The sequence below is a fragment of the Macrotis lagotis genome, chromosome 1, assembly GCF_037893015.1.
Source record: "Macrotis lagotis isolate mMagLag1 chromosome 1, bilby.v1.9.chrom.fasta, whole genome shotgun sequence".
Classification (NCBI taxonomy): domain Eukaryota; kingdom Metazoa; phylum Chordata; class Mammalia; order Peramelemorphia; family Peramelidae; genus Macrotis; species Macrotis lagotis.
This window is the reverse complement of record NC_133658.1, coordinates 481,056,591-481,071,005: the sequence shown is the minus strand read 5'-3', so window position 1 is coordinate 481,071,005 and position 14,415 is coordinate 481,056,591. Positions and strand designations below refer to the sequence as shown.

General features: G+C 33.5%; 1 protein-coding gene across 1 annotated transcript in view; it reads right to left on the bottom strand.

Moving 5' to 3' along the window:
• The window catches only part of OCA2 (OCA2 melanosomal transmembrane protein), a 511,247-nt gene that overhangs the window by 359,511 nt on the left and 137,321 nt on the right, over positions 1-14,415 (bottom strand). Inside the window, exon 12 of the mRNA XM_074231942.1 lies at positions 11,813-11,945. Within this exon, the coding sequence (XP_074088043.1) occupies positions 11,813-11,945 (133 nt within the window). The remainder of the gene's footprint in view (positions 1-11,812; positions 11,946-14,415) is intronic.

Below are 14,415 nucleotides of genomic sequence, written 5' to 3'. Positions count from 1 at the left end.
CATAACTTTGAATGTGAATGGGATGATGAATGCTCCCATAAAATGTAATTGAATATCAGAGTGAATTAAAAACCAGAATCCTACAATATGCTGCTTACAGGAAGAAGATACATATAGTGATCTGAAGCAGAGAGATACATATTGAGTAAAGATAAAAGATTGGAGCAAAATATATTTTGCATCAGCTGAAGTGAAGTCAGGAACTCTGAATAACTCTTTCTTTGACACCAATATCATGCTTATACCTAAAACAAGAAGAGTCAAAACAGAGAAAGAAAATTATACACCTATCTCCTTATTGAATATAGATGCAAAAAATCTTATATAAAATTTTAGCAAAATGATTGCAGCAAATGATCACTAGGATAATACACTATGATCAGGCAGGATCTATCCCAGGAATGCAGGGTTGGTTCAATATTAGGAAAACTGTTAGTATTATTACCTATATCAATAACAAACCTATCAGAAATCATATGATGATATCAATAGATGCTAAAAAGTCTTTAACAAAATACAGCACCCATTCCTACTAAAAACACTAGAGAGCATAGGAATAAATGGATTGTTCCTTAGAATAATGAGTATCTATCGAAACCATCACCAAGCATTATATTCAATGAGAATAAGCTAGAGGCATTCCCAATAAGATCAGCAGTGAAATAAGGATATACATTATCACTACTATTCAATATTGTGTTAGAAATGTTAGCTTCAGCAATGAGAAGAAAAAGAAATTGAAGGAATTAGAATTGGGAAGGAAGAGACAAAACTCTCACACTTTGCAAATGACATGATGGTATACCTAGAAAATCCTAAAAAATCATCTGAAAAACTACTAGAAACAATTAGCAACTTTAGCAAAGTAGCAGGATATAAAATAAACCCACATAAATCCTCAACATTTCTATATATGACTAGCAAGTTGCAAAAGAAAGAGCTAGATAGAGAAATTCCATTCAAAGTAACTTCAGACAACATAAAATACTTGGGAGTCTACCTGCCAAGGCAGACTCAGAAACTTCATGAAAAAACTACACTTCTCACACAAATAAAATCAAATTTAAATAAATGGTCAAATATCAACTGCTCATGGATAGGCTGAGCTAATAAAGTAAAAATGGCAATTCTACCTAAATTAAACTACCTATTTAGTACCCTACCAATCAAAACTCCAAAACTTACTTTAATGAGTCAGAAAAAATTATAAGTAAATCCATAAAAATAAATAAAAAGTCAAGAATTTCCAGGGATTTAATGAAAAAAGTGCAAAAGGAGGTGGTTTAGCTCTACCAAATCTAAAACTATATTATAAAACATAAGTCATCAGAACTGTTTGGTATTGGCTAAAAAATAGAGTGGTAGATCAGTGGAACAGACTAGGTGCAAAAGAGATAGCAAAACCACCCAACTTTTAAGATAAAAACTCTCTCTTCAATAAAAATTGTTATTTTTACATATAGTGAATTGGGAAAATTGGAAGTTAGTGTTGCAGAAACTTGGATTAGAAGAAAAAAGGGGTACAGGATTTAAACATAAAAGATAATATCATAAGCAAACTAGGAAATCAAGGAATAGTTAACCTTTCAGATCTATGGAAAGGGAAGCAGCTCATGACCAAGGAAGAGATGGAGAACATCATTAAAAACAAACTAGATAATTTTGATTACATTAAATTTAAAAGCTTTGCACAAACAAAACCACTGTAATCGAGATAAAAAGAAATGTAGTAAATTGGAAAACAATTCTTACAACTAGTATTTCTGACAAAGGACTCATTTCTAAAATATATAGAGAACTGTGCCAAATTTATAAAAAAAAAAGCCATTCCTCAATTGACAAATGGTCAAAGGATATGCAGAGACAATTTACAGATGAGGAAATCAAAGTGATCTGTAATTTTATGAAATATTGCTGTAAATCTTTACTGATTAGAGAAATGCAAATTAAAGCATCTCTGAGGTACTACCTCACACCTCTTAGACTGGCCAATATTACCAGAAAGGGTAACAATCAATGTTGGAAAGGATGTAGTAAATCTGGGACACTAAATGTTGTTGGTGAAACTGTGAACTCATCCAACCTTTCTGGAAAGCAATTTGGAATTATACCCAAAGGGCAATAAAAATGTGCATACCCTATGATCCAGCAATACCATTGCTGGGTCTAAAGGGTAAAAACATCACTTTTACAAAAATATTCATAGCAACTCTGTTTGTGGTGGCAAATAATTGGAAATTGGGTGAATGTCCATCAGTTGGGGAAGGGTTGAACAAACTGTGGTATATGCATGTTACATATGTTATTGTTCTATTAGAAACCAGGAGGGATGGGAATTCAGAGAAGCTTGGAAGTATCTGCATGAACTGATGTTGAATGAGATGAGTAGAACCAGAAGAACATTGTACACCCTAACAGCAACATGAGGCTGATGATCAATCTTAACAGACTTGCTCATTTCATCAGTGCAACAATCAGTGACAATTTTGGGGTTTCTGCAATGGAGAATACCATTTGTATCCAGAGAAAGAATTGTGGAGCTTGAACAAAGACCAAAGACTATTACCTTTACTTTTTTTTTTTAAAAAAAATTATCTTATTATGTAATTTTACTATCTCTTATACTTTATTTTTTCCTTAAGGATATGATTTCTCTCTCAACACATTCAGTCTTGATCAATGTATAGCATGGAAACAATGTAAAAACTATCAGACTGCCTTCTGTGGGGGGGAGGAAGATTAGGAGAAAAATTGTAAAATTCAAAAATAAATAAATTTTTTAGAATAATTACAGACAATATAAAATACATGAGAGTCTATCTGACAAAATAAACCCTAATAATTTTATAAACAAAATTACAAAACCCAAGAGTTAGATGACAAATGATTACACATCTAAACAACTGGAGAACTACTAATTGCTCATGGCTAAGCTGAACCAATATAATACAATTGATAATCTACTTATTCAATGCCATACCAAAAAAAAATACTAAAAATTATTTTAAAGTACAAAAATAAAAAAATTCCTCAGAAAGAACAAAAGATCAAAAATATCAAAAAAAATCAATTTTTAAAAAGTGAGGGAAGGGGGTGGCTAGGTGGCATAGTGGATAAAGGACCGGCCTTGGAGTCAGTACCTGGGTTCAAATCCAGTCTCAAACACTTAATAATTACCTAGCTGTGTGGCCTTTGGCAAGCCACTTAACCCCATTTGCCTTGCAAAAACCTAAAAAAAAAAGTGAGGGAAGATGGTCTATCAGTACTAGATCTCAACTGTATTGCAAACTGGTATTCATCAAAACAATCTGGCTAAGAAATAGAGTGGTAGGTAGATGGAATAGACAATATAAAACAGTAAATGACCATAAAAACCTACATTTTGACAAACTCCAAAATTCAAGCTTTTGGGACAAGAACTCACTATTTGGCAAAAAATGGCTGGGAAAAAAATAAAATGCAGTTTGGAAGAAATTAGGCATATAGCAACATCTCATATCATATACCAAAATATGATCAAAATGGTTATATGATTTAGATATAAAGTATAAAATAATAAGTAAATTAGAGGAGCATGAAAAACTTTGCCTATTAACTGGTCAGTGGTCAAAGAATATGAAAGGGGAGTTTTCAAAAGAAGAAATCAAAGTTATCTGTGGTCATATAAAAATATTCTAAATCACTATTGATTCAAGAAATGCAAATTAAAACAACTCTGAGGTACCACCTCAAACCCATCAGATTGGCTAACATGACAGAAAAGGAAAATTATAAAGGCTAGAAGGCCATTTGGAAGAATAGGTACACTTTTATCTGTTGGTAAAGTTGTGACTGAACCAATCATTCTGGAGAACAATTTGGAATGATGCGCAAAGGTCTAGAAAACTATATATATCGTTTGACCCAAAAATTCCACTACTAGGTCTATATTCCAAAGAGTTCAAAGAAAAGGACTTATATGTACAAAAACACTTATTTCAGTTCTTTTTGTGGTGGCAAAGGGTAGGAAAATGAAGGGATAACTGTCAATTAGGCAATAGCTGAACAAGTTGAGGTATACAATTGTGATGGAATACTTTTGTGCTGTAGGAAATGATTAGCAGGATGTTTTCAGAAAAAAAACTGATATACATTCAAGGGAGCAAAATCAGGAAAATATTGTACACAGAAATACCAATATTGTGTAATTATAAACTATGAATAACTTTGCTATTCTCAGAAATATGATGATCCAAGACAATTTTGAAGGAATTATGAAAATATCTACTCCAGTGAAACAACTAATGAATTCATAGTGAAGCATACATTTTTTTACTTTATTTTTTGTGGGATGTTTTATCTTTTATTTTCAACATTGCTAATATGGACATTTTTTATACCACTGAACATCTTTAATTGTTATCAAATAGCTTGCCTTCTCAAGGAGAGAGGAGGAGAGGGAGGGAGAGGAAAAGAATTGGAACTCATTTTTAAATGAAAATTTTAAAAGTTTTCATGTGAATGAGAAAAATACAATGTAAATATAATAAAATGCATTTTGCAAAGGAAATCAATAATGCTGGAATATAGTGTTCAAAAATATTTTTAAATTCCCAGATCCCAGCTTAAGACCCCTGCCTTATAGTGATAAATTTTTAAACCACCAAAACTCTCAGAGACACTGGACTGAGATAGAGTGGAACAGTGACCTACCATTTGTAGAGGTGGAATAGGCTAAGATATTTCATATAATAAGATTTTTTTTATTACAATGAGCTATTGCAATGATATGGAAGGGGGGAAGACAAGGGGGGATAAGGGAACCTGTGCTCTCATCAGAGGTGGCTAGGAGAGAAAACAGCATATATACTTAATGGTGTATAGACATCTAGAGTAAGAATAAAAGGGGGGGACAGGAGGAAGGGAGGATGTGAGAGATGGAGGAAAGTGTAGACTGTGGGGGGAAAGTGGTCAGATATAACACATTTTCTTTTTTACTGCTTGCAAGGGGCTGGGATTCAATGGCCTGTCCGGGATCACAGGGTCCGGTGGTTGCTGGCCTAGGGGTGGTATGTGGGCTTGAGGCCTGTTGGCCCCAGGGCCTGTGATCAGTCTGCTGCACCACTCAGCTACCCTACAGCACATTTAAGAAGAGGGACAGAGTGAAAGGAGAGAGAAAATATAGTGTGTGGTACTGGGGAGGTATGAATGGAGGGAGTTATGATCAGCAATGACAACAGTAGAAAAATATAGAAAAAGTTTTTGTGATGGACTTATCATAAATAATGTGATCCACCCATGACAGAGCTGGTGGTGTTTGAGCACAGACTGAAGAACATTTATTATTATTATTATTATTATTGTTATTATTTATTTTGGGGTTTTGGGGGGGGTTGCAGGGCAATGGGTTTGGGGTGACTTGGCTGGGGTCACATAGTTGGGTGTCTGGGGCTGAATTTGAGCTCAGGTGCTCTTGGCTCCAGGGCTGGTGCTCTGTCCACTATGCCACCTAAATGCCCCTATTATTATTTTTTTAATTTTTAATTCTTATTTTTTTCTCTTTCCTTGCTCATGAGGGTCTATGCTTTGTAGGGAAGGGCATTATGTTTACTCTTAAATAAGAATATTTTAGTAATGTATAAAAAATCATTTTTACAATAATAAAAATAAATATAATTTTGAAAAGACCAATCATGACTTTCTTGTCAAGAATATATGTTTAGAGTAATTGTAACAGATATGATTTTTTTGTCCCAATTAAACAGTGACCCATTTCAAGATTGTTCTTTCTCTGAATCTGTTAACATCAGCTTGAATTAACTTCAGAAGTTCATAGGATCATAGATTTAGAGCTGAAAGGGACGGTATATTAACTAATTTCAGTGACTTCATTTTACACATGACGAAGCTGAGGTCCAGGAGCTTGCTAAAGTTCACCTAAATAGTAATGTAGCAGAGCTGCATTTTGACCTAAGGTCCCATGACTCCAACCTCAGCACTCCAAATTCAGCTCTCTTTAGACCAGAAGTGTCATCAAACACCACTTTCATGCCTATTTGGTCAATATTATTCCTTAGTAAATCCTAAGTAAATTAAAATGTCAATGGGAACTATTTTAAAATAAATAGCAATATAATAGAACATAGAAAATATGGTTTTCTTATTATCAGGGATCCTTTCTGAATATCAAGGATCCTTTCATACTGTTTAGTGCCTTATAGCATTTGGTTGGTCTTGGGACCAATAAAGACTAGAGTTCAAATCCAGCCTCAAACACTTACTAATTGCATGACCCTGACTGGTTTGCCTCAGCTTCCTCATTTATAAAATGAGCTAGAGAAGGAAATGACAAACTACTTCAGCATCTTGCTGAGTAAACTCCAAATAAGATGACCAAAAAGGTTCACAAGGAGTCAGACAAGACTGAACAATATCATTTCTATTTGACCTTGGCACCACTGCCTAAAACCATATCAAACTATCTCGTATTTGTTTCAGAACTGGATTTCAACAATTGAACCACATTAGATGAATTATTGCTAAATTTCCCAGAATCAAAATTAATGAAAGTTCACAAAGGAGAAACCTAATGAACTACAATTTCTAAAACTCATCTGTTTTTTTTGTTTTTTTGTTTTGGTATCACTAATTCCAGATGGAGACAAAGAGATACAAGCAAGTCACATCACAGTGGAACTCACAGAAGAAAGTATTGATTTTTTTTTTAGTTTTTGCAAGGCAAATGGGGTTAAGTGGCTTGCCCAAGGCCACACAGCTAGGTTATTATTAAGTGTCTGAGGTTGGATTTGAACTCAGGTACTCCTGACTCCAGGACCAATACTCTATCCACTGCACCACCTAGCCACCCGAAAGTATTGATTTTAATTGAGAACCTTACTAAATCTTTTTTCTCTTGGTTTCCATGTCTAGAAAGAGAAATAATTAGAACACACTGTCTTGGTCTTCAGGGAAAACTAATTGAAATAACTAGCAATTGTCTTTCAATCTAAAGTCCTATAAAAATCTTAGAAATAATAAAAAGTCATTGCTAAAATGTCAAATCCTCATTAATCTATAGACTCTAATCCTTTTTGTGTTAATGGGCTAAAAAATATTCTCATGTAGGTACAAGTTGATTTTCTTAATTAAGTAGTCTTAATTCTAGGTCCTTTAAAATGTCCCAAGACCAGAAAAATCAGGGCACAACTAATGTAGGTTGCCTGAAACTTCAAAACCCCAACTGATTGCCAATCAGCAACCAACATGTCAGATATTTCTTTGATTAGAACAGGTGCTTCAAATAATCCATATCAAGGTATTACAGAATCAAAGAAATTAGAGATGGAAATGGTCCATTAAGTCATCCTATAGTCTATTAAGTAATCCTTCCTACTTCCAAAGCAAGTGACTGGAAACCCCCTTAGGTGAAATCCGCTTTTATCATTTACCTTTTCATCCATTTCAAAAGAAAATTTAATAAATAAGAGGAAACCTCTGCATTTATTTTCATTGAGAAGCCACTGATTAATCTCTTAGCAATGGAATAGCTACTGATTGGAATAAAGCAGGGTGAACAGGCTGATTATAAGAATTCTGGATCTGGTGTTATTAAGCAAATAGTAACTGATTATAAATTAGGATGCTAATCTGAATGAAAAATTTATAAGTTTCTTGAAGGTTTTCAAAACCTTTTTATCCTTCAAAAAAGTTTCTTTTCAAGTTGAAGGCTTGAATTCCCCTATCTTACGCAAGTGTCATTTATTTGGGGAAATTAAAGGAAACATAGTAAATGGAAGACAAAAGGGGTACTTTTATTTTAAATCTTTTAGCATATCAGAACTGCATTACAAACAACTAAAGGACATTATAAAAAAATTCCAGAACAAAGAATCAGAACAACAGAAGGCAAAAGTAAAAGTTTTGAGATAAAACAAAATGAAAGCTTCTAAACATAAAAAAAACTTCAGCACTTTAGATTTTTTTTTCAAACAGATATTGGAAAAATCAAACTGGACACCATTAATTCATGTTGAGGTTAAATTAGTCTAATATAACCTTAGCTATGGTTTTTGAAGAAATTTAAAGAAACTAAACAATGTATGAGCCTGCTAAACAATAAATAATTATTCTCCAAGAATTAATCTCCAGTGAGTTTTGAAATAATCCCAAGAAACATATTAAATGGTTCTTGACCAAGGGTGTTGGCAGAATAAAGACTTTACAGACAAAAGGTTCTCACATTTAGAATCCTCACAAATAGAGATTTATGGGGATTGATTCTATTTAAATCACTGGACTCAAATTATTTTTTACGTACACAAGACATCAATTACCAAAACATACACTGCAAATAGGTGCTATCATCATTAAGATGTCATTTTACCTAGTCAACCTATGAACCAGACAATTTTCAGTTACTAATACAGTCACTACAGGTCCAAACATAGAGAGCCATCATTGACCCTGCTTAGGCATGGCTCCATTTGCATGCATAGATTTTTTTTCATTGCTGTCATCAAATGGGCAAAGGAAATATAAAAATAGATCACTGAAAAAAATAACATGATAGCTTGTCCATGTCCCTTAGTCACAGAAAAAAGTTCATTTGTTATTGAGGTATATAGGATTCAGGATAGACTTTTGCAGAGAGACAATCTCTACCACGCATATTCACCAAATAATTGCTCAACTCGTCACTTAATTTTGCCCGTGTAAACACAAACTCAAACAGATGACTTCATTATTAACACATTCTAATTCTATTCCTTTAAACTCTCCATTATAATAATAATTATATTCAGAAACAGAGATATTAAAGAAAATTCATTTCACTTCAAATATACAACTCACAGGTTATAGAAACATTCTAGATACCAAATCTAAGAGGGCTATAAGATTTAATTGTCATGGAAATCTAATTATTATAAAAGGGCTGTTTGAATTTGGGTTCAAAGAGAAAAGCAAAAAGATTGTTTCAATCACCATAATAATAAATAACACCAGAAAAATGAAGGGCAATGGGAGAAAGAACTTCTTTATTCTTCAAAAAGATTGGGTCTTCATTAGGAGGCATGGCTATTTATTAAAATATAATTATAAATAACTTTAAGGATAAACCAACTTAACATTTAAGTGAAACCAATTGGCCCTAATGGCTCCTATTGTCTCAGTATTAGATAAAAAATTGAAATGCAGTTCCACTTATAACTTTTCCTGTAACAATTTTACAATGAACTGCTTCTTTTATTCTTTGGTAGAAGGTTACTGGCTTTTTAGGTTTTGATTTAACATTTCATTGTCCTCGCTCTTCTTCAGGATTCCATTGCATTGAAAGCCATTCAGCACTACCAGGTTGAGAAGTTTACTGTTCTCTAAATACAAAATGTCAGTGAACTTTGCCTTGATAGATTGTAAGTTCAGTGGGAAAAGAATTGTACTTCTCTGTCATTTAAAGTGCTTATGGAAGTTCCCAGTACTGAACAGGATACTCAGTAAATATTTTGAATTTATTAGTGTGTCATTTTAAGAATTCAAGTGCATCCTATTTTCTTTACATTTGACTTCTGTCATCATCATCATCATCATCATCATCATCATCATCATCATCATCATCATCGGCTTAAACTCAGTACCCTAACTTCCTAGTTAGGATCTACCTTACAATAATAGATCTTCTCCCTCACAAAGAATGATTTCCAGATACAAATTTCAGATGATGAAATAGCTTCCTAAAACAAATTTCATACTCCTTTAGAAAGATACCCTCAGAAAGATGCTATTTGAAATGGCTCACAATTATGCTTTCTACTATAGCAAAACTATAATAAACTCCAATGAGATGAAAACTTGTTATTTGTCCTTCATTTTCTTAAAGATATCATAGAGTGATGTCTTGACTCTTTGGCTAATGAATTAAATGAGGCAAAATTGTACTCTCTCTTCCAGAGTCATGAAAGTCTAGTAACAAAAGTCAGGACAGCTGATGATGACCTAGACTCCAAACCAAAGCACTTCATAGCACCTGCTTTATTTACCACATGTCCACTGGAATAAATTGTTCTCAACTAACCATTCTAATGGGGAAAGTCTTCATATGCTTGGGCTAGTCAAGCCCTGCCCCCAACCAACTCACCAATGAATATGAGACTTTTTGGTTACCCTCAACCTGGTTTAGCCTATGTGCTAAGATGGTTTACCCAGATTTGGTCACTGTACATGCTACAGCTTCTTAGAGTCACAGGTGAAAGTTAAGTATCAAGTAGACACCAGTGGTGGGTGGGAAGCTCTGAAAAGGGCTCATAAAGCCCTCACCAGAAGAGTTAGTCCCATTTGAACACCCAAAGACCCCATGAAATGGAATCTTTACCTGAAGGGGGAGAAACATCCACCTTGGATAATCAGCAATTGGTGAATAACAACAAAAATATTTAGACCTCTACCTAGCAAGTATGAAATGAAATTTAGGTACCTTATTAAAGAAAAAGGAAGCAATGGCATTTTAGAGTTGATCTCAAAGGCAAGAAGATCTGGATTCAACTTCTTCAACCCATGACACATACTGGCTCTCAGATCCTGGACCAATCACTTAGCCTCTTGATGCTCTAGGCAATTTTATAAAACTAAAAATTGGAAAAAAGGTACCAAACTAGACTACAAGTGGCAAATTCCTCATCTCAGAGTTCCCTTTGTCAATGAAATTAAAGATTTAACACTTATCCACTAAAGATGAATAGATCATTAGCCTGTAGAGCTCAATTATAAATTAAAAGCATGAAATAAAGAAATTTAAAACTACAGACCCTATAAACTTCAAAAATGACTGACCTCAAGTCAGTTGAAGTCAAACTGAAAAATAAAAGAGAAAATACACTATTGTAAGCAATCTTGGTATCAGCAATTTTGGTATCAGAATAATTTGGGCATTATCCAAACTTTGGTTTTGTCATAAGGGAAACTGAACATTTCCCAAATCCCCCGAATGGCTTACAGCTTTTCCAACTGTTAGACCTTTCCAAGAAAACTTAAAGTAAGGAAACATGCCAAATATCACAAAGACAAGAAGTCTTCTCAGTGGTTGAAACCATACAAGAGTATTTGAGGACACTGCCATATCTAGGTTCACCAGGATAGGTATAAATTGTCCCTTTAACAATTGCTTATATTTTTAATGTTTCCCCTAAGTTTTCTATTTTTTATAAAAATACTTCTATATAAGAAAGAAAAGAGAAAACAGGTTACTACTATGTACATGCCCCATGCTAAATACTTCACAAATATTATCTTTAGATAATACAGACCTAATCTTCATTAAAGATAGTACTGTTTTATTTCACATGCTTGAAAACTTACACTATTTCAATAATGGTACCTTTCTCATTTTAGTTCATATTTAAGTTACATTTAGCACTAGAACAATTATTTGTCATATGATCTGTGTATCCTATATTTAAATTATAGCACATGATATGAAATATAAATGATAGGTATTTAAATTATCACAAGGGATCTGAATGATGGCATAGGACTTACTTTCTGAATTCTATTAATTCTATTAGAGAAACTGAAGGGCTTATATACTTAAAAACATCAGGACAGGAGTATTGAAAGCTATTGAACTTGCCTTATAATCAGGAAGGAGTAGCTTTCCCAAGCTCCACTTATATTAGGCAAACATCTTGGCAGGTGACATTTATCTCATGCTCTGCCTGTAATCTTATGTTACATTTTTGTGCTAAAACCCATTTTCATAGAGAATTAAATTATTTTCCTGTCATTTCAAAGGAAAAAAAGAGAAAAGTACAGAAAGTAGTTTCTCCTACCCTTTCAAACTTACCTACAATCTCACTTGGTTCCTTATTGTAAAGCTTTTTGTTCCAGTAAAGGAGTCTCAGGAAAGGAAAGGAAACCAAGAGAACAAGACAAATTCCAATGAACATATGTGCTGTGAATCCAGCAAAATCCATTCCCTAATGGTTAAAAAAAAGGAAAGAAAATAGCAGATTGAGCCTCATTTTCTATACAGATGAAACATTACTCTCTTCAATTACATTTCATAGTTCAATTACTATGTTCATGTGATCCCAAAATATCTAAACAAAACCCAAAAAGAATCAGTCATATGCCCAACTGTTTTGTATGCATAGTGGCAAATAGTTTGAGAAATTTCCAGATCTTTGACTGAATTTTTCATTTTTTCCCAATAATTTTTCACACAGCACCATACAAACCTTTATAGAAAAACCCTTAGGAAAGAATTACTACTGGAAAATTACCAGATTGTTTTTAATTCATATAGTTTGCAATAAGATAGACATATCCAAATCTATATATTTGTAAAAATTAAGAAAATTCCCCTATGAATATAAGTAAACATTTCACATATATGAGTGAAAACACATCTATATGACATACATATGTATGTTTATCTACACATTTTAATATTTCAAAATATATATTACTTTAAAAGTATTGAAGATTAAAATCCCTCCATGGCTTATTAAATGATTTTTGAGAATGGTTGTTGCCAAAAATCATCATTGATATAGTGATCAATGTTCTGCTGATGATTCCTTCAAAAATCAGTCTAACTGATCCTTGGACTATAAACAGAAATCCATCACTAAGTCTATATTGGAAATCTTTCAACCTAGACAGAAATAGTGCTCTAGTATAATAGTCTTTTGGAATTCAGGGTTGTCTTTATGCTTTGATGAAATATTCAAGTAGGATTTTAGTGGAATAAGAAAATAAATCAACAAGTGAAAAAGAGAGGGGGAGAGAGAGAGAGAGACAGAGACAGAGACAGAGACAGAGACAGAGAGAGACAGAGAGAATTGTTCAATTTTGAGTGTGAGCTTTTATACATTAGGAAATTGGCAAATGCTATAAAACAGGACTTGATTTGTTGTTTTGTTGACAGAAAGAAAGTGATGAAGAAAATGCTAATAATGCAGATTAAACTTAGAACGTGTCATGAATACATTTTCTTTTCTTGGAGAACTGATTGCTAAACATTACCAACACATTACTGGCTAGATATCTTTCTATACAAATAGCTATAAACTAACTATAGGATGAAATTTACCTTTCTATTAGGAAGCTAATCAATTACTCAAGGCTTTAGTCTCCAGAGTCAATTAAGTCATAATACTTTTTAAGAAAAAGAACCAGGGCGGCTAAATGGTGAAGTGGTAAGAGCACCCGCCCTAGAGTCAGGAGTACCTAAGTTCAAATTGGGCCTCAGACTCTTAATAATTTCCTAGCTGTAATTGGCCAAGCCACTTAAATCCATTTGCCTTGCAAAAACGTAAAAAAAAAAAAAAAAGGAACCAACCTAACCTACAAGACCAGAGACCCTGGTAGACATTCTTCCTATTCTATACACATTATTTAGTCATCATTTCTGACCACATGAACACAAAAGAAACAACTAAGTATAATTGTCAATAGGGAAGAGTAATCAAGACACTCATTACTGTCTGGTTCATATTATTCAATCAAATTAAATACAATCTCTACACTATGGTCATAAGGTTCTTTTTAGCGAAAACTTGAATTTTTATCTTGCAAATCCTTAAAAATGAATCAATTTAGGGACAGCTAGGTGGCGCAGTGGATAGAGCACTGCTCTGTCCACTGCGCCACCTAGCTGTCCCTAGCACTGGTCTGAAGTCAGGAGGATCTGAGTTCAAATCCAGTATCAGACACTTAATAATTACCTAGCTGTGTGACCTTGGACAAATCATTTAACTCCAGTGCCTTGTAAAAACCAAAAGGAAAAAAAAAAGAATCAGGACTTACATTCCACAGGCAGACATGTATAGTTCTATTTTTCCTATTATGCAAATATGTGAATACACATAGGTATGTTCACACATATAGAGGTTTATACTTTCAAGATTTATACTTTCAAGCATGTGATTCATTCATCTTTTCTGGTATAATTTAATATGCAGAATTCCAATTTTTGCTTATTCTTTGTTCACTGTTCATTATTTGTGATGGTATTCTGGATAACTATTATTTTGCCTGAAGGAGTTAGACTAATGGATATAACCTTGTGGTATAGGCATATTTCTGCTTTAATGTATAGAAACCAGGAAATCCAGTAGCTTTTCAACTGGTACTCATGTTCCATAATGGCAAAATTTAGGGGGGGTGGCAAATAGATTTAATTCTAATCCAATACCCTTTTCTTTCCCATAAGACAGGGAAGTTAAAGTTCAGAGGTATATGTGCCTTCCCTTGGATTGTGTATATAATAAGGTATGCCATGTGAATTTTAGATATCTTATATGTGCAATACACCTTATAAGTACAAACATAGGGAAATGGGGTACTTTCCAGCTCAACATAAATTTTCAGTGTGATGTAATTACTCAAAAAGTCAGAGTGATCGGGAATGCATTATGACAGGCATAACTTCCAGGAGTAAAG